General features: G+C 35.6%; 4 protein-coding genes across 4 annotated transcripts; 2 read left to right on the top strand and 2 right to left on the bottom strand.

The window, feature by feature from the left end:
• Positions 1–5,241: 5,241 nt before the first annotated feature.
• Positions 5,242–9,119, top strand: LOC136807533 (V-type proton ATPase subunit E-like). Its single transcript, XM_067064114.1, has 9 exons — positions 5,242–5,336; positions 5,652–5,717; positions 5,930–6,039; positions 6,273–6,339; positions 6,501–6,590; positions 7,046–7,114; positions 7,497–7,591; positions 8,520–8,607; positions 8,844–9,119. The coding sequence occupies exons 1-9, from the start codon at positions 5,304–5,306 to the stop codon at positions 8,904–8,906; spliced, it is 681 nt and encodes a 226-aa protein (XP_066920215.1). The 5' UTR covers positions 5,242–5,303; the 3' UTR covers positions 8,907–9,119.
• A 1,272-nt stretch (positions 9,120–10,391) lies between these two features.
• LOC136807556 (chymotrypsinogen B-like) lies at positions 10,392–12,407 on the top strand. The gene is made up of 4 exons (XM_067064142.1): positions 10,392–10,502; positions 10,663–10,994; positions 11,314–11,611; positions 12,037–12,407. Exons 1-4 carry the CDS (start codon positions 10,451–10,453, stop codon positions 12,363–12,365), a joined length of 1,011 nt encoding a protein of 336 aa, XP_066920243.1. The 5' UTR covers positions 10,392–10,450; the 3' UTR covers positions 12,366–12,407.
• Positions 12,408–17,244: 4,837 nt separating this feature from the next.
• LOC136807559 (transmembrane protease serine 2-like) lies at positions 17,245–20,171 on the bottom strand. The gene is made up of 7 exons (XM_067064144.1): positions 20,123–20,171; positions 19,616–19,819; positions 19,292–19,470; positions 18,935–19,057; positions 18,439–18,553; positions 17,909–18,076; positions 17,245–17,612 (listed from the first exon to the last, which is right to left on the bottom strand). The coding sequence occupies exons 1-6, from the start codon at positions 20,169–20,171 to the stop codon at positions 17,925–17,927; spliced, it is 822 nt and encodes a 273-aa protein (XP_066920245.1). The 3' UTR covers positions 17,245–17,612; positions 17,909–17,924.
• Positions 17,284–17,781, bottom strand: LOC136807560 (chymotrypsin-like elastase family member 2A). Its single transcript, XM_067064145.1, has 2 exons — positions 17,724–17,781; positions 17,284–17,612 (listed from the first exon to the last, which is right to left on the bottom strand). Exons 1-2 carry the CDS (start codon positions 17,779–17,781, stop codon positions 17,284–17,286), a joined length of 387 nt encoding a protein of 128 aa, XP_066920246.1.
• Positions 20,172–21,673: the final 1,502 nt, after the last annotated feature.

Raw genomic sequence — 21,673 nt, 5'->3', positions numbered from 1 at the left:
CTGATATTTTTGTTGAGAGGTATAACTAGCCGTATTGTATAAGGGTTGCGAAGCGATCCAGACTCCACCTCAATTCGCAAGTTGCTAGCAAAATAAGAGACACTCTAAGGGCCTCTAAAAATCCCTCTATATATAATTAATAAAGCCGCTATAGCATAGAGACAGGGTCGTAAGAGCCTTAATGCCCCAAACACACCACATAATCCACGGTGGCATAACGCCCGCCGTGCATCGCTCTTTTTTTTCCTTCTAGTTATTCTAGTGTAAATGGTGCCTTAATAAAATCGTTGAACGATCGAACATTTTTATTCGAATCACGAATCGTCTGTCGAAATCATCAAAACATAAAAATAAAACAAAAACAAAAATGTACAAAGATGGCTTGTTGGTTCTTGGCGGGCAGTTTTGATTTATTTCTTGACAAATTCGACAAATTTGATTATCTCCGTACTTCTTTATCATAGAATATCCACTTGGTTTTGCAAGGTAGCACTCCTCCCGCCCGCCCGCGCGACTTGCAAAAACCTCTCATTAATTGACCTTATTTGATACTTGATACTTGCTGTTAAAAGTCAAGGGATGATGAGGATTCTTTCTGTCAACGTTCAAACTAATTTTTTTCCATTTAACAGCAAAATAAACATTTAAAACCGAAGAACCACTGCTTAGATTGCTTAGATGCATGCCGCCCGCGCGGCAATTTGATCAACTTCAGATTTTAAGTCCGTGTTTCGGCTTCCGGTAATTTTGTTGCTGTTCACTGTTAGGGTACACCATTTTAAAACGGCATTTTTCGCAGTCCTAGCTACCAAGCCGAGAAAGTTTTCGTGGCTTCAAGCCAAACCATTCAAGGTCATTTTGATAAAATCATCGGTTTGAAGATGTGATTTATATAGGAAATTTTATAGCAAATTTTCGCTTGGGATAGAAGTTAAAGGTACGTGCACAATATAGCAAAACTGCTTCGCTCATAAATTCGCTTCGCAAAAAGGTTCTTTACAAAAAGTTCTTTAGTTGCCCATTCGAGCGAAGAAAAGCAACTCGCTGAGGTGAACTGAGTTTTTGGTGAACTGCTGTTCATCAGGGTCATCAAGTATACTTTTTAATATTGTTGTTAGCCTTGTTTTCTGGGTTGTTAGACATTTTCTTTTTAATGATTACTATCTAGCTCATCAGTATGGCGTTGTGGTATAGTGGACATCAACCGTCGACTTGATTCCTGTACAGGCGACCAACAAGGTTCGATTCCCCCACTCACAACGGTTCACTTGGCAAGTGTCAATCATGCCATGTGAGGGGAATTGGGTAGTCAGTTCAAGCTGCTGACGGGATGCTTACTCAAAGCATCTATAGTTGCGAGAATGGGCTCCCAGAGCCTCCTGTAACTTAACCATAATAGAATAGGACATAATACCAGAGTCAGACGGTGTCAATCGAACGAATCGAACGGCGAATCAATTGAATACAATCGAATAATTGCAATTCGATTGTCGAACGCAATAGAATCGCAATTGAATATTACCCAGGATTTGCCGTTCGATTACGTTTGATTGTATTCGATTATGTTCGAGTATATTCGATTAATTTAGATTTTATTCGCTTTCGTACGATACTTAATAAGCGCGCGGCCGCCCACGCTAAAAAGCTCTAACAGAGTGATCCAATTTAATTTAATCGCAATCAAACTCATCGAACATAATCGTAATCGAACCAATGGAACATAGTCAACTGTTAATCGAACCAATCTAACCTTACTCGAACGCAATCAAACACAATCGAATATTACCCAGAAATCGGCCGTTCGATTGAGGTTCGATTACGTTTGATAATCGAATCGCAATTATTCGATCGCGCTCGATTACTTTTGATCTGGTTCGATTGCGATTTTTGTTCGAAGTTGTTCGAATGACACCGTCTGGATAATAGACATAATACCGTAAGTTGGTCTAATCTCGACATTCGTCTTCCAATCTCGACACCGGATCTGTAAAATAATCAAAACAAACAGTAAACATTGCAATCCTTTCAATTAAAAAAAACGGCCTAATTATAAGCAGTTTTACACAACACACGAAACGCATGCAAACTTCCTCGTAACTTTCTCGTGTCCATTTAGAGGTACCGGGAAGTCGGGTAATTTGAAGTCGGGTAATTTGAAGTCAGGTAACTTGAAGTCGGGTAACTTGCATCAGCAAAGGGAAACTTGCATAGCCATCAAAATGACTGACCAATCAAAGCAGCAAAATTTCAAAACAAATGAACTACGCAGCTTCGCTTGCAGGTTTACTCTACCATTTTGTTTTGTAAATTTAACTTTGTATTTTAATGACCAGCCAGGTCATTCATTTGAGGGGTATGCATTTTAGCCTCCACTGATGCAAGTTATCCGATCTCACAGTAACATGCATAGCCTTTAAATGATTGACCTTGCTGGTCATTAAAATACAAAGTTAAATTAAAACAAACCTGATTTACAAAATTTTCGGATTGTAAAATGTATATCTCCTACATAAAAGTGGTGTCATGCATAATTATGTTCAATATCATTATTAAATTTGAGATTACGTCCAGCAGCCATCTGAATTCCTGCTATCTTAAAGTTTGTGACCTCTCATGTTTTTTTACTATCCAACCACGCTGTTTTATTTACCATGCTGCTTTGGTTGGTCAGACATTGTCTATTGAATAACAAATACTCCAGCTAGTACAAGCAGGATAAATTATGTAATAGCTGTGTTGTAATAGACAAATCAATTATATGACGTTATCATTAAAAAGAATTTCTGCTGGATGATTAGTTATTCAAAAGAACATTGCATTCTCCAAAATGAATATTTGATGGCTATGCAAGTTTCCCTACTGATGCATATTACCAGGTTTTACGGTATCTGATTTTCCAATGGCATATTGGCAGCTACCCACGCTATAGCTCTAAAGGAGTGGGCCAATTTAATTGCAATCAATCTTATCAAACATCATCGTAATGTAACTAATCGAACAAAATCGGATCTCAATCAAACCAAACCAATCGAATGCAATCAAACTGAATCAAACACAATCAATTTTACAAAGGAATCAGCCGTTCGATTGAAATTTGATTGCGTTCGACAATACTCATTTAGGTGAACGGGCGGTGGCGGTCTATTGCATAACTAATAACTCCACACTTCCATGGATGAAAGTAAAACAAGCAAGAAATTAGATATTACCAATGAATAAGTTTTTTGTTCAAATTGGCACGCTGATATTCTCTCGAATTAATGATAATGATGCGAATCTTCCCATGCATGTATAAGCTAGAGTATTAGGGTTTTTATTTCCATAATACAGAGTAGATGATTTCTGGCCTGAATGGGTGGAGTAATTTTAATATGCGGAGTCAATAGGTAGTCCCGTTGTCTTAAATGACTATCGAATCACAATTATTTGATCTCGTTCAATTATATTTGATTGGTTTGATTGCGATATTTGTTCGAACTGTGAGCACATTCGCAGGTGTTTAGAGGGTGGCTTTTTCAACTTGGCCCAGTTCTCTGCCTACACAATGTTGTTTTTTGTCGTTATTGATTTTGTCCCATCAGGCAATAATATTTTTGTTTCATGGCTCCGCCCCCCCCCCCCACTTATTTGGGGGTGTAAATCTAAAATTGGTCTAAAAGTGGGTGGGAGCTGTCTCATTTTTTAAACTCAGGGGGGGGCCTAAAAAAGTGGGGGGGGGGCCTGAAGGGCTGCACTAAAGTTCTGGGGGCTAATTACAACAATTAAGAAATTGTAACTGATTCCACAACTAGACATGGGCCCCGTCAACGGGGGGGGGGGTCCATGGCCCCCCCACTTTTTGCTAGACCATGCGATGCATTTTTAAGAGTTACTATTTTAAGCTGGTTTGAGACCAACTCAAACCACAAAAAAACTACTATTCTCCCCAATAAGATATTGTTTCAAGGTGTTTTGAGGGTGTAAAAAGTGAAAATTTTTCTTCGTCACCCAACCGGTGGGCGACATTTTTTCCAAAATGTTGGCCCCCTCACTCAAAATTGCTCGCCGAGGCGCATGCTATACAATAACCTTCTATTATGGAAAAAGTTAGGCCTCTTGGCACATTTCAGAGGGCAATTAAGAACTAAAGGGTGCATATGTTTTCTCAATCAGAACCTTCTTATATGTTTTTAAAATTATATATAATTTTTCTTTAGATTTCTTTTAAGAAATATTTAAAAATAGATAACATATTGAAATCGAAATAATTTGGTGCCAAATATTTTTCTTTGCTGGGACCTGAACCTTAAAAGTACTTTTTGCAGGGACCTGAACCTTTAGATTTCAACTGGGACCTGAACCTTACTGAAAAGTGGGGGGACCTAAAACTTAGGGGGGACCTAAATTTGTTGGGGGGGGGACCTAGAACCCCATTCAGAGCCATGTGTTTTGTGAGTGTACCTTAAGGGAAGAAATTTTCGCGGGAATTTAATTTCGCGGTTGGTCAAATTGTTTTTTTTCGTGGGAATTTAATTTCGCGGTTCATCGATTTCTAAAAAATTCACGAAAATTTAATTTCGCAATTCATCGGTATTTAAAAATTTCGCGGGAATTAAATTTCGCGGGAATTAAATTTCGCGGATCACTGGAATATTTGATTTTTTTTATTTGACTACACGTTGTTTTTTATAAGAAACACCTTTATAAGGAACCTGAGGCTGACATTTGACAGTGAATCTTATGAAAACTCACAAACTATACACGTATTTCAAAGAAATGTTATTAAAAATTATGAAAAATTTCGCGGTTCACCTTTTTTGCGGTAATTTAATTTCGCGGTTCATCAAATTTGTAAAATTTTGCGGGAATTTAATTTCGCGGATTGGCGATTTTAGAAAATTTCGCGGGAACTTAATTTCGCGGTTTTAGGCAAAAACCGCAAAAACCGCGAAAATTTCTTCCCTTAAGGTACTTTAAAGTTTTGATTCCAGAATTCTTGTTTTCATGGAAGATGCTATATGCATACCCTCTGGTGCCTAATAATGGAAAAGGATAATTCAAAGCAATTTAATTAATTAATTTTGATGATCTGATTTCAGCTACATAATAATTTTTTCAATAGAATTATTACATCAGACTTTCACTGTTCTTTAATCAAATTTTTAAAACAACAAATTTCAGGGGAGAAAGAGAATTTTGTTGTTGAGAACTACTAGATGCAGGAAACATGAGCAAAAGTTTTCCTTTCACTATCATAGATATTCTTTATTTTTTAGCCAATAAATAAATTTCCACCTTGAAAGAATATACCTTAAGCTGCCAAGATGGTTCTCAATGATGAAGATGTCAAGAAACAAGTAAGCTCTTGGGTCACTGAATTCTTCTTTTTGTGACAGGAAAAAATTTGAATACATTTTTTATAATAGATGATGCTCTAGAACTGTTTAAATACACAATGCTAAAATTTTGATAATATAGTTCTGTTTTGTATGTAAAATCTTTTTAAAATGAACTTATCAAAGAAGACTAAATTAACTGTAATATTTTTGCGAATTAGAAATCAGCACTGAAATTCTGATTTCTTCACATGTACCATGATTAGGTATGATAAGCATATGCCTCTTATTTCGTCTGCTTCTCTAATTACCAGGATATAATTTTTACCTTTTCAGATTGAACACATGATGGCTTTCATCCATCAAGAAGCTAAAGAAAAAGCAGAAGAAATTGAAGCTAAGGTAATGAAACAAACTATAATCTTCTTCCGTCATTCCAATGAAAATCTTTGAGCAAAGATAATGATATACTGCTTTAAAAGAGTCTTATAAAATCTTCAATGTCTTAATTTTAATATTTAATCTTAATTATTAGAAGCTTCGCTTTGGTGTTATCGCAGGTCAACCAATACATTTTTCCTGAAGTTTCCTGAAGCTGTTTTTTTATGCTTTAGGCTGAGGAAGAGTTCAATATCGAAAAAGCCAGACTAGTTCAACAAGAGCGTATCAAAGTCATGGGTTATTATGAGAAAAAAGAGAAACAAATTGATCTGCAAAGAAAAATGTAAGAAATGGAGTCAAAATACTTTTATAAATTATATCCTAGTACGCCTGCTGTTTTGGAGTAAATGAAATTCGGTTCTATACCATATGTACAATCTCACGCAATAAATTTATGTTTTGCTTCTAGAAGGGGTTCTCCTTTTCTCAACCTCATGAACACTTCGCTTGGCATTTGCCACCAACCAGGGTTTCTTTGAAACTTTATAGGAATTTTTTTTTACTTTCTGTTTATAGCCAAAGATCCAACTTCTTGAATCAATCTCGATTGCAATCTTTGAAAACCCAGGATGACCACATTCAGGTAACCTTTTTACTTTCAGTACAATATGTAGAGAATCATCAAAAATTGTCATCTTCATTTTAATATAACGAATGATATTATGTATTTTGCCTAAGATTACTAGTTTGGGAGACTTGCTCGGCCACCATTTTTTGTTCAAATGAAACCTTTTTCTCCAATAGAAAATTTTGGACGAAACTAGATCTCGTCTTGGTGAAGTTACCAAAGACAAGAACCAATACAAAAACATCTTGAATGGACTTCTCACTCAGGTATGTTATTTCTATTGTTAATGTTGGTATATACCCTCTAAAGTCAAATCTAGCTTTAGATTGACCGGTATCAAAGACACATATTGAGCAGAGATTTAGACGTTCCCCTTTGCGCCCTAAACTTTCTAATTTTGACTTAAAGTGGTCAGAAAACTGGCTGTCTAAAGTCAAAAAGATTGAAGGAGTAACTGCTTTATTCAATCATTTTCGAGCAAAGATTTTAGCTACCAACTTCCTTCCCACTTTTTGCCTACTCTTACATAACAATTAGCCATCTAAACTATTCACCTTAGTACATCCCCTCAGTATGATGTTTGAAAAAAAACGACCTTTCAGTGCCCTCTTTTGGGGCACTATATAGAAAAAATGCAAATATCAGATCAGTCGATTGTGTGCCTGGGTAAAAGAAAGTTCATGGCTATGTTTTCATGAAAGTTCTTATTTTCATTTTCTAGTGCCTTTATCAACTGCTTGAACCAACTGCACAAATTAGATGCAGACGTGACGATTTGGAATTAGTCAAGGTCAGTATGAAATCTGTATTGAATAATTCCTTAATGTAAGAAAATATATTATTAGCAGGAAAATTATTGTGGAATTATTTGTTTCAAAGAAGGACTGGGTAAAGTAACTAGCAATTTGATGAATGTGACATTCGGTCTACAAAACTTATATTACGCTAAGGTGCGATGGCCAAGTGGTCAAAGACGTCAGCGTTTCAAACCAGGGATTTGCGGTTCAAATCCCTGCTCCTTCCAATGTTCTGTTCAGTTCATTGCTATCTAGCCGGCTGGCCGTGGACCCCGTGAAAAACACTCGAAAAACTACCTAAAAGTTCTAGATTACTGGGCTATCCACGTAAAATATCCACTCTATCTAATTACGCTCTTCCGTTTTCGACTACAGGAAATTAAAGACGAATGTTTGAAGAACTACCGTGAGAAAACAAAGAAGGAATGTGATTTGCAGATTGATAGCAACAATTATTTGCCCGAGTCATGGTAAGTAATCGAAATATTTTTGTCCTGACTTTTTTCCTGCTAAATCATAATTCTGAAATGATTTATCAAATCTTCATGGAGTGCATTTTATAATTCAAAACCATTAAAAGAATTAGTGAATCAGCTTTTTTATACTTCGTTGACATCAGCCATCTCTACAACCGAAATAATTTTCTTGTTTGAAAGATCTGGAGAGGTCTGAAAGTGAAAGGTCTGAAGTTTCCGATGTTCGATTTTCATAATCCTATCATAACAATTCGTCGCATCAAAATAAGAAAGCCTTAAGTCCATTTTTTCAAAAATTGAGTTATGACCATACCGATGCTTTACACCCCATTTTTTATCGAATTTTTGGCTTAAATCCATCAAAAACCAACCTAAAGTGGCCTAATTTTAAGTTTTTTGAAAAATAAGAATTTTTATTTTTGAAATTTTCTCAAGTTAAGAAAGTCTTAAGTCCATTGTCATTTTAGTTGGACTTTAGGACCTTTTAGATTAAGGTTTTAGTTAAAGAGTTCAAAAAAGTTAAGAAAGTTTAAAGCAAGAAAGTCTTAAGTCCATTTTGGAGTTAAGACACTTTTTCAATGGAAATTTTTCAAATTTTCAGTTTTAATCAAGGAAATTTACATAGAAAAAAAGGTTTAAGTCCATTCTCGTAAAACATGCTATGAAGAAGCATTCATATCTCCGCAATGGTATAAGTGACAATATTGATACTTTAGAACTTGAAAGATCTTTCTTCATTTATATTCATATCAAAAAAGCAGCTAGCTAGCCCAAAATGGTCAAAAATGGCAGCCATTTCAAACCTTTAAACTTGATTTTCTCAAAACTACAAAAATGGACTTAAGGCTTTCTTATTTTGATGCGACGAATTGAATTGAAGATTGACTCTAATATTTCGAATATTTTTCGCTTTCTTTCCCAGCTCTGGCGGACTTGAATTGCTTGCCAAAGGTGGTCGCATCCGTGTGACAAACACATTGGAAAGTAGATTGGATTTGATGAGCAGACAAGTAAATACATTCTTTTATCAAAATCTGATAAATTGCACTTAAGGACATAATTATTATGAAAGTCCGATCCAAAGTTTTGATCTTACCAAGTACCAACTGGGTCACGGAAAAGTATAAGAGTTTTGTAGCTAACTGCGTTGGAAATATTACTGTGAAATTCTCCCACAGGTTTACTTTTTTCATTTGACAACTATTACTAGCAAGCCTAAAATATTAATTATTTTCTTCAATTTCAGATGCTGCCAGAAATCCGGGAAACATTATTTGGAGCAAATCCAGTCCGAAAGCACTTCGAATAAATGGCAGGATAGTCTTTCTTATTAGTTTTGCTTCGTCTAATTTATTCACACCAAACTGAATTTTTGGGTATTCAATTTTTTATTGTCTTAATTTATGATCTCTTTCTGTTACTTTTTAAAAACTCCTGAAATACTCCTATTATGATATGAAATTTAGAATTTAAAATGCAAATTATAATTTTTTATAAAATAAAATTTAAATTACTCACCGCACTTACTATTTTGCTAACTTTCCCAGATGTATTTAATTGCTGTCCCCAAAATTGAATGAGTTGAAACTTTCCATTTTGATTGAATAAAGAAGTAGTTTTAAACTGATAACTTTTTTATAGAACTGTGGTAGATTTTACATACTTTCCACTTTTACTGAAATTAGTCAAAAACAAAGTTGTAGGTTGAGAAAGTTTTTGACTTAATTTATCTTAATTAACTTATCTTAATTAGTTTTTCCTTCTATGTATCAAACATTTTGTTTTTTAATGAAATGCGAAAAGTGTCCGAAATAATACGTGTACTCTTAATCTAGGCTTCGACATCCCACAGAAACTAGGTAAGTTTATCTTCATGAGTGTTTTCGTTTTGGTGGAAAAGATAGGCTTACTTTTTTTCCTCAAAAATATTTTCCCAACGGTCTTAAGCTTTTTAATAAAGCATAAAATGGGTGCTGATTTTAAACTTTAATACACTCATTTCGTTTTATAAGCATACGGTAAATTTCGGCTGAAGCTCACTATGCTTAAGTAAAGCTCAATTCTGAGCCTCGACTATGCTTAACCCTATGCTTGGTAAAAGAATTATGAAGGGGGGTAAAAAATTTCGCGCATTTTCCCCTATCTTTAATCTTGAGAGAAATGAAGACATTCTATTGTTTTCGAATGTTGTTGTTATTATAAGTTGTGTTATTTATAAGAGATTAAACAAAAATAAAATCACCAATTTGTTTGTAATTCTCTTCTTCATTCTTCTGTTATTTTCTAAAGTTTTGGAAATTATGATTCTAAAAATTTCTTTGGCTGATCATCAAGGTATGCTTAGCATATGCTTAATTTTTCTGGAAATTCGAGCTTCAGTATGCTTATAAACATTATGCTTATAAAACGAAATGAGTGTATTGTCACTGTGCTGGTAGTGGATTTGCGTGATGTTGTTGCAAACGTGAAATGATTCATACAAAAAGAAACATACAACTGAACAAATTAATAGATTTTACATTACATTACTTTAGGCTTTGAGACTTTTGACTTGCGTACTAAAACACTTACTTGCTAAAAATGTTAGATTTGATGAGAATGGACTTGGACCAAATTGCAATTTGATTCAGCTGTCTTTTATTTAGGGGATAAAAAATGACAAAATGTTTCGGAATAAATTAATCAGTGGGAATCTCAATGAAAACAATTAGCAGCTTCTTTAAATTGTCAAAATTAGCGAACAAATTGAAAATTTCACAGCTTTTCTCTTTAAAAGTCTGAATGAACGTCTTCTTCATCACTACATTCCAAAGTAACATTTCGAAGTTAAAGAATCCTTAAGAAGGCTCAATTATGCATTCTCTACATTTTTTCATATTCGCAGTAGTATTTTCGAACACGTGCGGTAAGATTTCTTTTTAGTCTTTAATGTTCATTAGTTTAACTTTTTAACCGAGAACCATGACACATTTGTAAGAGTATAAACTATGACTATCATATTAGACCATAAAACCAGATCGATTATTTGTCATAATTTGTAACATCTCGTTCGATAAATTTTTCAGGTTTTCAGCCTCCTGAGTTTGAAAAATGTGATGTTGAAGACGACAAACATTGGTTTTGTAAAAAAGGACTCCAATACTTTGACAATTTTTGTGACCAAGATGAATCCAAAACTGCTTGCAAACAAACTTGTAATCTTTGCAACGGACCTCCTACTCCTCCACCAGTTCCTGAACCAATATGTGGTGTTTCCAAGGTTTCTCAAAGCCGTGTAGTCAACGGAGAGGACGCACCCGAAGGAGCATACCCATGGATTGCTTCACTTCAAATCCGTGTAGCTATTGAAAATGTCAAATCTCATTTTTGTGGTGGAACTCTTATCCATCCAAAATGGGTAAGGATGAATTATAATTTATGCAATGTCATGTTTTGCTCGTTTTAATCTTCCTTCTAAAAATATTAGAGGAGGTAAATATAACAGAACGCAAAGCAAAGAAATTTTATACGATGTTATCGTCGTAAAGAAGCTAAGGTTGTTAATATGATTGTAAAGGGAAAACGTTGTGGGAACGTTGGATTATATGATATTGAATAAATTGAACTTTAAAAGTTTTGCCAGCGGTTATTACCCTCTTGTCCAAAACATCTATTTTCTACTGTACTATAAAAATAAATCACCAACCCATGATAATGAATTTTACTTCTTATTTTAGGTCTTAACAGCTGCTCATTGCTTTGACTTTGGTAATTTCAGTATGAATGCTATCATGCCATTTGTTCACGTTGAGCTCGGTATCCATGACCAAGACAAAGAAGAATCAACCTCTCAGCTGAGAAACATCAAAAATGCTTTTGAAAGTCCCGATTTAGGTGTCAAAGATGGCACTTTGTATGGAGATTTACTTTTGTTGGAACTCGATGTACCAGTCATGTTGAATGATCGAGTCAATTTACCGTGTTTACCAGACAAAGAAGAATACCCAACGATTGGTCAGAACTGTGTTGTGGCAGGTTAGGCAAACTTCATGTACTCTCAGGTGCCTAACTAACGTTGGGGTCGGAATAAACGGGGTGGGTGGAAGAATCTTCAAATTTTGATACATGGGGACCCAATTACCGAGGATTAGAAAGTGTACCACTTAATACCCCCCCCCCCTAAAAAATGTAATTAAAAAAACTAAAACTTGGCTATTTGGAGCAACTGAAAATATTTTCAAAAATTTATTTTTTTTTTATTTATTTTTTCATAATTGCTTTGTTGTACAGTTGACTCTCGCTAATTTGAACTGGAAAATGATATCAAATCTGGTCGAATTATTTTATGAGGGTCTCGCGTTGTCAAGATTGACGAGAATAAGTTTGAAAGAAAGCAAGATTCGAATAAAAGAAGTGATCATTAGAGATCGCCTATTGTATGCGCTATTTATCATTTATAGGATGGGGAATAAGAGAATATCCAAGTGAAAAGACAGGAGGTATTCTTCAACAAACTCGGTTACCGGTTGTTGGGCCAAATCATATCGGTTGCCATAGTAACACTGAAGTCATTTGCGTTGGTCATGGGTTTGGAACACAGGCTAATGGTAAACAGCATCCAAACGCGTGCAAAGGAGATTCTGGCGGTCCGCTCGTCTGCCAACAACCCAATGGAAGCTGGAAATTCGTTGGGGTTGCTAGTTATGTTCACACTTATTGTAAATACTACACAGCTTACGCTCCAGTCGGCAAATACTTGCCATGGATCAAAGAGCATGTTCCTTTATAGACATTTTTTCCAAAGAAAAGAAACGAGTTGAACACATTAAAATTACTCCGCTCAGTACTGGGGAGAGAAATCGACCGTAGACTCTACCAAAGATTAGGCTCTGTATTTTCTTACCTAAAAAGTAAAACTAAAAAACTTTACCTTTTCATTTTATCTATATTCTTTCCCTGGTAGGTTTTTCTTTGGTGAGAAGAGTAGTAGCGTCAAATCACATCAAATACATTTTTCTTTCTAAAAGTGAAATTTACGCACTGGAGATTTTTAAAAAAGTGTATCAGATCCAAGGCTCAAAGGATGACGCCCAAATTCGCGAATCTCTAGTTCGATTTTCATGGGGAACCGGATTTTCATCGCTTAATTTTGTCGTTTAAGAGAGCTTCTTCTTGACGGTGACTTTCAATATTATCGAATAACGGAGCCCGGCGAATATTAGAATGTCGAATTATAGCGTCAACTGTATTAATTACAATCCTGTCTATAAATTTGATACAAGATCAACTGGACTCACAATCTTGCTAAAGCGAGTGATGATAATGTCGTTATTCTGGGACTTCCCTCCACTCGCCGGATGAGATCTTTGTTTTCTTGTTTCACTCCTCCATTTATTTCATTTCTTCGTGACTTCATACTTTTCTCTGATTTTCATTCGTTCCGTCCTTGTGAAATCTTCGCTTCACACCGATTTTGTAAGCTGGGTGCATCTTTATCCTCTGTGGGTTACTCATAACTCATTCCTTATATTTTTTATCAAAGAAAGTAACTTTCAATGTTCGTTTTTTTTCATTGTTTCATGCTTTATGCTACTTTGATTATTTGTTTATTTATCATTCATTCAAACTAATTGGGTGTGACTACATGGCGATAACAGAAACGAGTTATATCAGAATAGGATGGGTTAATTAGGATAGGGTGATATCACTATCGCTCAGAGTCCTTTAGACAAGGAGAAAGGCCAGGTGTGGGTGTACCATTAGAAAGCTTGACCTCTGGTACCCATGGAAGGTAGGAGCAAAAGATTTACTAGACGTAATTCAAGTTTGGGTGATTGGCATTTCACATAGTGTTTTACAGTAATCATTGAGTGGATAAATTTTGGCGGGGATCAAATTTGGCGAATTTGGCGAATTTTGCCAAAATTCGCCAAATTAAATCCTCGCCAAAATTTCCAAATTCGGTAATTCGCCAAATTAAATCCCCACCAAATTTAACAAAAAGAGAATTATTTGAAAAATGACAACTTTTTAGTATTTTTTTAGTAATTTTCACCCATTTCGGTGTTTCAAAATATCCAATTCGCCAAATTAAATCCCCGCCAAAAATCGTATTTAGGCCAATCGCCAAATTAAATCCACGCCAAAATTTATCCACTTAAGGTAGTACACCTTGTTTAACTTTCAATATTCTTTTCTTGCCAGCAATAGTACAAAAATTGAAGAACACATTAAAAAAAGCAAAAATGAGCAATGACTGGCAATGTTATATTTGTTATGCTATTCATGATTTTCAAACGTGGATTGTATGAGTGTAAAACAGTGTGACCAGTAAGTCATTCCTTTTCGTTTATTTGGATTTCCTTGCTTTAGCTGTAAATTTTCTAATATATTTTTTTCTAAATCTAATGGTAGATAGATTTTCAATTCAGTATTTTTAAAAGATAGGCAGTTCAAGTTCAATTTAATCACATACGTATTACATTATCATGATATCGATTTCATTGTTCCTTTGAAAATCATTGTGATTCTTTGATTGCAATTTAACTTCAATGAAATATCCCTTTTTATGTACTAAAATCACTTTACCGATCAATTTTAAGAGTTTTGTTTTTTTCCTAAAATTTCTAAGTTAGAGAGAGTTAAGTAAATAGCGATAAAAGCTTTCAGTAAAAGAATATCATATGAATTAAAAATGTGCCGGCACATAGCTACTGATCCAGGACATGTATTTTCCAACGGGAGCATAAGCTGTGTAATACTTGCACAAAGTATGAACATAACTTGCTACACCAACAAATTCCCAATTCCCACTTTGTTTCTGACAAACAAGTGGGCCGCCAGAATCTCCTTTGCATGCATTTGGATGGTGTTTTCCACTAAGTTGAGTTCCAAAACCGTATCCAACACAAATGACTTCAGTGTTGTTACGGCAACCGATATGATTTGGCCCAACAACCGGTAACCGAGCTTGTTGAAGAATGCCTCCTGTCTTTTCACTTGGCCATTTTATACTCCCCCAACCTGTTTGAAGTCAATAAAGAAGTTCTTACACTTTCAGAATGGTTGTTGAAACTTGTCATTGAAAGATTGACGTTTAGTTCTCTGAGATTCTCTTAAACGAGGTAGTTTTCTCGAAGTATTTTCATTTGCAGAAAGATTCGATTTGAATAAGACTTGAATAATAGGTTATACAAATTTACCATCTTAGCAACAGTTGTTGGTTATACGATTGGTCCATTTTCTAGCCTATTGGCTGTAGAAGATGCAGAAAGATGCTATAAGGTTGCTCAGCCAAAAAGGAAAAATTAAAAACGAAGTCATATGAAGTTTGCCTAACCTGCTACAACACAGTTCTGTCCAATGGTTGGGTAGTCTTCTTTGTCTGGCAAGCATGGTATATTTACTCGATCATTCAACATCACTGTCTTTTCAAGTTCAATTAAAATTAAATCACCATATATTGTGTTTTGCTCTGGGATAACTTGAAGATCAGGGCTTTGAATAAGCATTGATATTCTTCTGACTTGAGACGAAGGCTCTGTTTTGTTTTGGTTATGGATTCCAAACTCGACACGAAGTAATGGTAGAACATCATCAATATTGGCTTTTTCGAACGAAAAACAATGTGCAGCTGACAAAACCTGAAAAAGGTTGATATTATAACGGATTACCCTCCTAACAGACCTATATCTCAGTGACCAATAAGTGATATTTGCTCTTTCGAGGACGGTGGAGTAACTGAAGCGATTTGGATTATTCTGCAATTCTGACCCAATGGAACACGGTAAAAGTGCTGGTTTACAGTCTACCTCAGTTCATCAGGATCTAGAAGATTCAAAAGCTAATCATCTACGTGGCAGAAAACACATACATAAAAATTAAGTTACCTGGTCAAAACAGAGCAGGATTCACAAAATTTTAGTGCTTTCCTAGTGGGGATGAGAGCTCAATGTAGTTTTTCCTATGCTGTGATAGCTTAATTAAGAGGATTTAATCGGGCATTTTTCCTTTACTTTCGAATTAAACGAATTGTCTTAACATGTATTTATTTATTTACCCATCTTGGATAAATAAGAGTGGCTCCACAAATGTGTTTCTTGGTTCCAGGCTTACGAAATTGAAGCGAACCTATCCAAGGGTAAGCTCCTTCAGGGGCGTTTTCACCATTCACAACACGCCCTTGAAAAGCATTTGAAATGCCACATTTTCGTTTGGGTGTGACTGGTCCTATTTTACAACCACCGCAACTTTTGATACATGTTTGCTTTCTTAGTTCATCACTGCAAAAGTTTTTATAGAACTTCACTCTGATTTTACAGCGCCAACGTTGTTTGGGATCATAACATCTTTCTAATCTTTTAAATCCTGAGTTAAAATAAGAAGAAAAACCGTTTTGAAGTGTACTACTATTTAGATTAAATTCGACCTGTTTTTTCTACGTTGTGCTATTGCTTTCTAAGTATCTTAGCTTTATTTCTAGAATCAAAAGAAGGATTGATAGATAAAAGTTCAATAAACTTTCGAAATTTATATAGGATTTATTTCGATTTTTCATATTTTTCAGTCAATTTCACAATAAGTTGAATTTACCGTGTGTCTCAAACCAATAAACGACCAAAAATATTGCAATGCTTCGAAGATACATTTCCAACGTTTCTTTACATTTGAAATAATGTTCCCACTGTAAAAACGACCACAAATTTAGCTAAACCATAATTATTAAATTTGTATAATTTACATGTTAATAATTATTGAATTTAAAGCAAACTTTTTGTAGGTGAAACATGGTTTGTAAATGGCATTTTCATTTTCGTGCTTCAAGATTTTGTTCTAGGTTTGAATCCTGCTGATAGCTTAATAATGTGTTACATCTCCTTCTCCATTCTTTCCATGAGAAAGAAGGGCCCCCTGATTAATTGTTGAACATGATACACGCCAAAAAAGTGTTTTACAAAATATAAAACAGTCTAACCTAACCCGTTGTATTAAAAAAAAATCGAAACATTTTTGTGACCTGACGAAAGCAACTTAGCAAATAACCTTATTTTAGTGGGGGGCATACAATATTTCGGAATTGCGGAAATCGACCCTTTTTTCTTCGGAATTTCGGGAATCGGGCAAAATTCCTTCGGTATTTCGGACTTCTGAAATTGTTTCGGTATCGGAAATCCATGAAATTTTGCTTCGAAATTTTGGTATTATAAAGTTTTTATCCCCCTTTTTTTTCGGAATTCATGCATGAAAAATCAAATTTGATGAACAATTAGTCAAAACGAGGAAAAATACCCAAAAGATCGGTATCGGAATTGCAAGTATTTTTTTACGGAATTTCGGAAATTTTGGCAAAATTATTCGGTATTTCGGAAATCGCAAACCCCGTGCGCCCCCCACATTTTACCCCCAAAGGGAACTGGTGGCAAGCTTTAAAGAACTGATAGTGAAAGTAGTGATAAACATAAATTCAACCTCTTCTTTTACCTAAATAACCAAAATATTTAGACAAACGAAGCATCTTTAGAATCTCAAAAACAGTTGAATATATCTAAATGTGGGGTATTGTCTAGGACATTTCTCAGCAACAGACTGATCAAAACAAACTATATTTCAATGAGGAGGTTTTCAATTTATGGAGAATTTCGACTAAAAATTGACACGTAAGGAGGGACTAAATATTAAACTTTTCTTTGATGATTTAATTTAAAGTTTTATAATTCATTAACATATTGTTTGATCCATGGCAAGTATTTGTTGGCTGGAGCGTAAGCTGTGTAGTATTTACAATAAGTGTAAACATAACTAGCAACACCTTCCACAGTCCATGATCCGTTTGATTGTTGACACATCAATGGGCCACCAGAATCACCACGACATGCGTTTGGATGTTGTTTACCGTTAGATTGGCTTCCGAATCCAAGACCAACGCAAACGACTTCAGTATTGTTATGGCAACCTGGGTGTGGGGTACCGACCACTGGGAGACGTGCCTGTTGTAACGTGTCAACGGAATCCCCAGGGTAGTCGATTGCGCCCCACCCTGGAAGAGATATTGAAAGGATTAGTTTTTAGCATTGCTCAGTAAGTTATTATATGCGAAACAAAATGAGAGAAGAGATTGAAATCAGATGTAGAAGCCGTAGAAGTTTACACATAGAAATCGACAGAGTTTTGGTTTGAATAAGTATGAATATTTCAACGAACGACATGTTAGTTCACCGCCGATGATGATTCAAGAAAAATGAAACGCTCGAATCTCATTCTTCCCAGCTTTAATCACCGGTTCCAATTGTTTTAAACGCTGAATCACGGGTGGTTCGATGAATATAATCTTACCTGCAATGTAACAATTCTATCCAACTTTTGGGTAAACGCCTTGTTGTGGCATACAAGCTTTAACAACACGGTCGTTCAATCTGAGAGGAGTTTCCAGTTGTATTAAAGCGATATCAGCACTGAATTCATCGTAACGCCCATATTCTGGGTGAACAATGATTCTCTTGGCTAAAAAGAAAGCGTTTTGGGACATTTTCGGATGAATTGTAGTGGGCTAATGTATTGATAACTTTTACTCGATTCTCTGATTCGGTAATTATAGGAACATTTGAATTATGGAGGTTGCCAACTACTAATATATTTTTGTTTAAACTCTATCATGGAAAGATTCGAATAATAGACGAATTAGAGAAATGTTGACTGTATTAGCATAGGAAAGGCATTTATCAGATATGCTGATTCATCAGATTATTTTGTTCTCACAAGTTTAGATTAAACGTGGTGATGTTGTCAAAGTGTGTAAAAATTTCTGCTTAGAAACTCTTTACAGAGCTGTGAACACAATCCTTAAACTATCTGCTTTCAGATACCTTCGATTCTCTGTTGAGAGTGTTCACTCAATTCTTTATCGTGAGCACCTGCCACGATCATAAAGAAACCAGGTATATCTTTGTATTTCTTCACACAATGACTGGCTGTCAAAATCTTTAAAAAGAAAGTCATGTGAAATAAATTTGAGGCTCTTTCCTAGGTTTTGAATTATAGAGAGTGTTTAATGTCAAAAACCTTCTGGGCACGAAATCTTCAAACATATTCACATCCAAAGGGAAAATGGTGCCATCTTTTTTCACACATAATTTGCCTTAATATGGATCAAGATCAGTTATCAAAAAAGAAATCTGTAAATATTTTTCAACGTTCCAATGGAACCTGGACAATGTCTTCTTAAAGAAATCTTTCACTTTGTTTCTTGCCAAATGTACTATTGTGCCAGAATGTCGAATGTCTGGATCGGTATGGTTATTCCGGCTTACAGATCTGACGGGCTTGGAGATAAATTGAATAAAAGTACTAAGAAATTCTTACCCATGTTGGTGTCAATATACTCCCGCCACAAAAATGTGATCCTCGAACTGTTTGTAAGGAAATGATCCATGGCCAAGCACCTGGCTGTGCTTCAACACCGTTAACTACTCGAGGTTGCGATACCTGGAAAAAAACATCATCGATCAATGGAATAATGAAATATTCATGTATCATCTCGTGATTTCCGAGCAGACTCTGATTACTCCGCACATAGCACGTATTTTAATTGTTTTGTCTAATCTGACTAGGCTAGATTGTCACATTCGCCACATCCCTTTAGATGGGAGAGTGATATTTTTCTCGTATTTTTGAGGCTTGATTTGAATTAAAAGCGACTTTCTAACCTCCTCTCATTACCTTTGAAACTCCACATTTCGCATTTTTATTTCCTTGACTTTCACCACCATCGCCATCTCCATTGTTCAACTTCTTACACGCTTCAGGACACGTCTTCAAACAGTATTTGTCTACATAGCTGTTTATTCCACACAAGTCTACCAATCCTGGACAATCTGGATCATTGTCGACACATGGAACTAAATCGAGGGAGAATAATATCGAAAAGCAGACTGATAAGTTTATAAAAGTATCATTTTATTATTGAGATTTTAAGGCTTTTGCAAAAATACAGGTGATAGTTTTCTGTCTCGCCATATCTGAGCTTCTGAATGACGAACTGACCTTTTGTTGCCATGGGATGTGTTGTTGCTGTGCTTGTAGTGGCACTATTTCCGTTGCCAGGAGAAGCTGTTGTTGTTGTTGTGGTGGCTCCACCCTCTCCACCACACCTCTCGCATGATTTGACACAGTGTTTGTCGACGTAACTGTTCACGCCGCACAAATCTTTGAATCGTCCACAATCTTCGTCTGTATCACTGCATGCATCTTTGAAAGGAAGGGAAAGACCACATTTTCACAAGTTTTTAGGATCGATCCCGCTGAATACAGGTTATTTTGAGTTATTTGAACACCCTCTTCTCACAGGCCCGGTAGAATTTTTCACCTGTTTGGGGTAAAAATAACTGATTGAAACTCGATGGAGATTGATTTTCCATTGTTTTCCAATCAGAAAATTCAGTGGGGAAAATTAGCATAAAATTTTGCAGTGAGGATTTGTTTATTTGATTATCTTTTTAGGCCGATTTTGTTATAAAGTTTTACCTAGCTACAGTAAGTTTAGAGACTCACAGCAAGCTACAATCCAACAGCTACTAAATATAAAAGCCAAGCGCAGCATTTTTAAATGTTATAAAAAAACCAGTAACTGACCTACAGGCTCCAAAGATATTTAGCAAAATTGGCTTCATTCTATGTTTATCCCGTATTTACTTGCTTTTACGTGTTTTCATGTTACATTGTTTGAGCAACTTTCTACATAAGTGGCCAATTGATTGTAAAGTTCAAACTTGTGATAATATTTTAAGCATTATTCTTACGTGACTTGATTTAATAAAGGTGGTCAAATAAAACCTTTACTTGAATTGAAACACTATATTACCACAGGACCCGGGGGCACTGATCTTGACGGCCGACGGGGACGTGCCGCTGGAGTTTGAAAAGTGGACCCTGTCAGATATGAATATTTGGTAAATTTGTGACCCTGTCAGAACTAATAGTCGAAGAATTTTCCCATTTTCACCCTAAACAGTGAAAAAAAACGAGTTAAAGTGGACAAAAAAATTAAAATTTTCTCTTTTCCACCATGAAAACTATCCAAAATAATCAAAAGCCGACCCTGTCAGATACACATGATGAAAATTAGTAAATCTGAAACCCTGTCAGATACCTTCCGAACCTAAAAAAGGGACACTAAGACCAGTGGCACGTCCACGTACCCAATTTTACCTAAGTGCGTCCCCCGCGTGCACAGAAGTTGTCAAAAAGTAATGCATGTACACATATATCCACTTAAATTAAGGGGTGCATTTGCTTTCTTGAACCAATCATTTAGGGCCTCGGTCTTTTTTTCACCTAGCAAACAAAGAGCAGTTTTTCATCCATCATGCCGCTGACCATAAAGTAATGCTAGTTTATATTTAAGGTACAACCTAATATGATTTGATTGGTATGATATTTTATCATCTCGAAAATTTGTATCAAAGTGCCTGTAAACTATCAAACCTCACAATTCTTTCTCGTTCATTCTGAATACAATCCCGAGGGGGGGGGGTACCTAGGCAAAATAATAATAATAATAATAAAGTTTTTACAGGTTTGCAGGCCACCGTGAAGACACATGGGCCTCTATAAACCGCTCGTACTTTTTGCAATGATCTTTTTGAAATAAAGTTTTTTTCGCGGGCTCCCCCGGACTTTCCATTTTGTGTTGTCTCCCTTGATTTTAGCATTCATTTTTTCGGCTTCCTTACACCATTCTTTGATTATTTGGTCAAATCCTCTGTCACTCGGAAAGCCTTTTTCTTTCGTTATTGTTTGCAACACCGTGTTCTTGTCCTCTTCGTTCGTAAATGTGACTTTAATTGGTCGGTATCTCGTTTTATCTTCTCTTTCTTTCGTAAATTTCCCGATCCGCTGCGTCTCGGTAATCTTTATATTCCTCAGATGGAGCCTCTGACCAATAATTTTGTCATGGATAAATTCTTCGTCCTCGATTTTTGTTTCTTCTTCAGTTTCATCTGTCGATTCATCAATCCCATGAAAAATTAGGTTGCGTGCTGTCGATCGAATCAGCTGCTCCTCCTGCTTTTCTTTTCGAATCGCATTCCCAATGTTTTTCTC

Source organism: Clytia hemisphaerica, unplaced genomic scaffold (assembly GCF_902728285.1).
Source record: "Clytia hemisphaerica strain Z4C2 unplaced genomic scaffold, Clytia hemisphaerica genome assembly, whole genome shotgun sequence".
Classification (NCBI taxonomy): Eukaryota; Metazoa; Cnidaria; class Hydrozoa; order Leptothecata; family Clytiidae; genus Clytia; species Clytia hemisphaerica.
Note: the sequence above shows the minus strand (reverse complement) of the source record. Positions and strands in the feature narration are given on the sequence as shown.

Excerpts from the sequence above, each read along its gene's own strand:
- LOC136807533 (XM_067064114.1), top strand. The coding sequence starts at position 5,304 with ATGGTTCTCAATGATGAAGATGTCAAGAAACAA. Across the intron at positions 6,340-6,500 it reads CCCAGGATGACCACATTCAG|AAAATTTTGGACGAAACTAG; the intron begins GTAACCTTTTTA and ends TTTCTCCAATAG. Across the intron at positions 8,608-8,843 it reads TGGATTTGATGAGCAGACAA|ATGCTGCCAGAAATCCGGGA; the intron begins GTAAATACATTC and ends CTTCAATTTCAG.
- LOC136807556 (XM_067064142.1), top strand. The coding sequence starts at position 10,451 with ATGCATTCTCTACATTTTTTCATATTCGCAGTAGTATTTTCGAACACG. Across the intron at positions 10,995-11,313 it reads CTCTTATCCATCCAAAATGG|GTCTTAACAGCTGCTCATTG; the intron begins GTAAGGATGAAT and ends TTCTTATTTTAG. Across the intron at positions 11,612-12,036 it reads TCAGAACTGTGTTGTGGCAG|GATGGGGAATAAGAGAATAT; the intron begins GTTAGGCAAACT and ends TATCATTTATAG.
- LOC136807560 (XM_067064145.1), bottom strand. The coding sequence starts at position 17,781 with ATGTCGTTCGTTGAAATATTCATACTTATTCAAACCAAAACTCTGTCG. Across the intron at positions 17,613-17,723 it reads AACTCTGTCGATTTCTATGT|GGTGGGGCGCAATCGACTAC; the intron begins GTAAACTTCTAC and ends TATCTCTTCCAG.
- LOC136807559 (XM_067064144.1), bottom strand. The coding sequence starts at position 20,171 with ATGCTGCGCTTGGCTTTTATATTTAGTAGCTGTTGGATTGTAGCTTGC. Across the intron at positions 19,471-19,615 it reads ACATCCCATGGCAACAAAAG|TTCCATGTGTCGACAATGAT; the intron begins GTCAGTTCGTCA and ends CCCTCGATTTAG. Across the intron at positions 18,554-18,934 it reads GTATATTGACACCAACATGG|ATTTTGACAGCCAGTCATTG; the intron begins GTAAGAATTTCT and ends TTCTTTTTAAAG.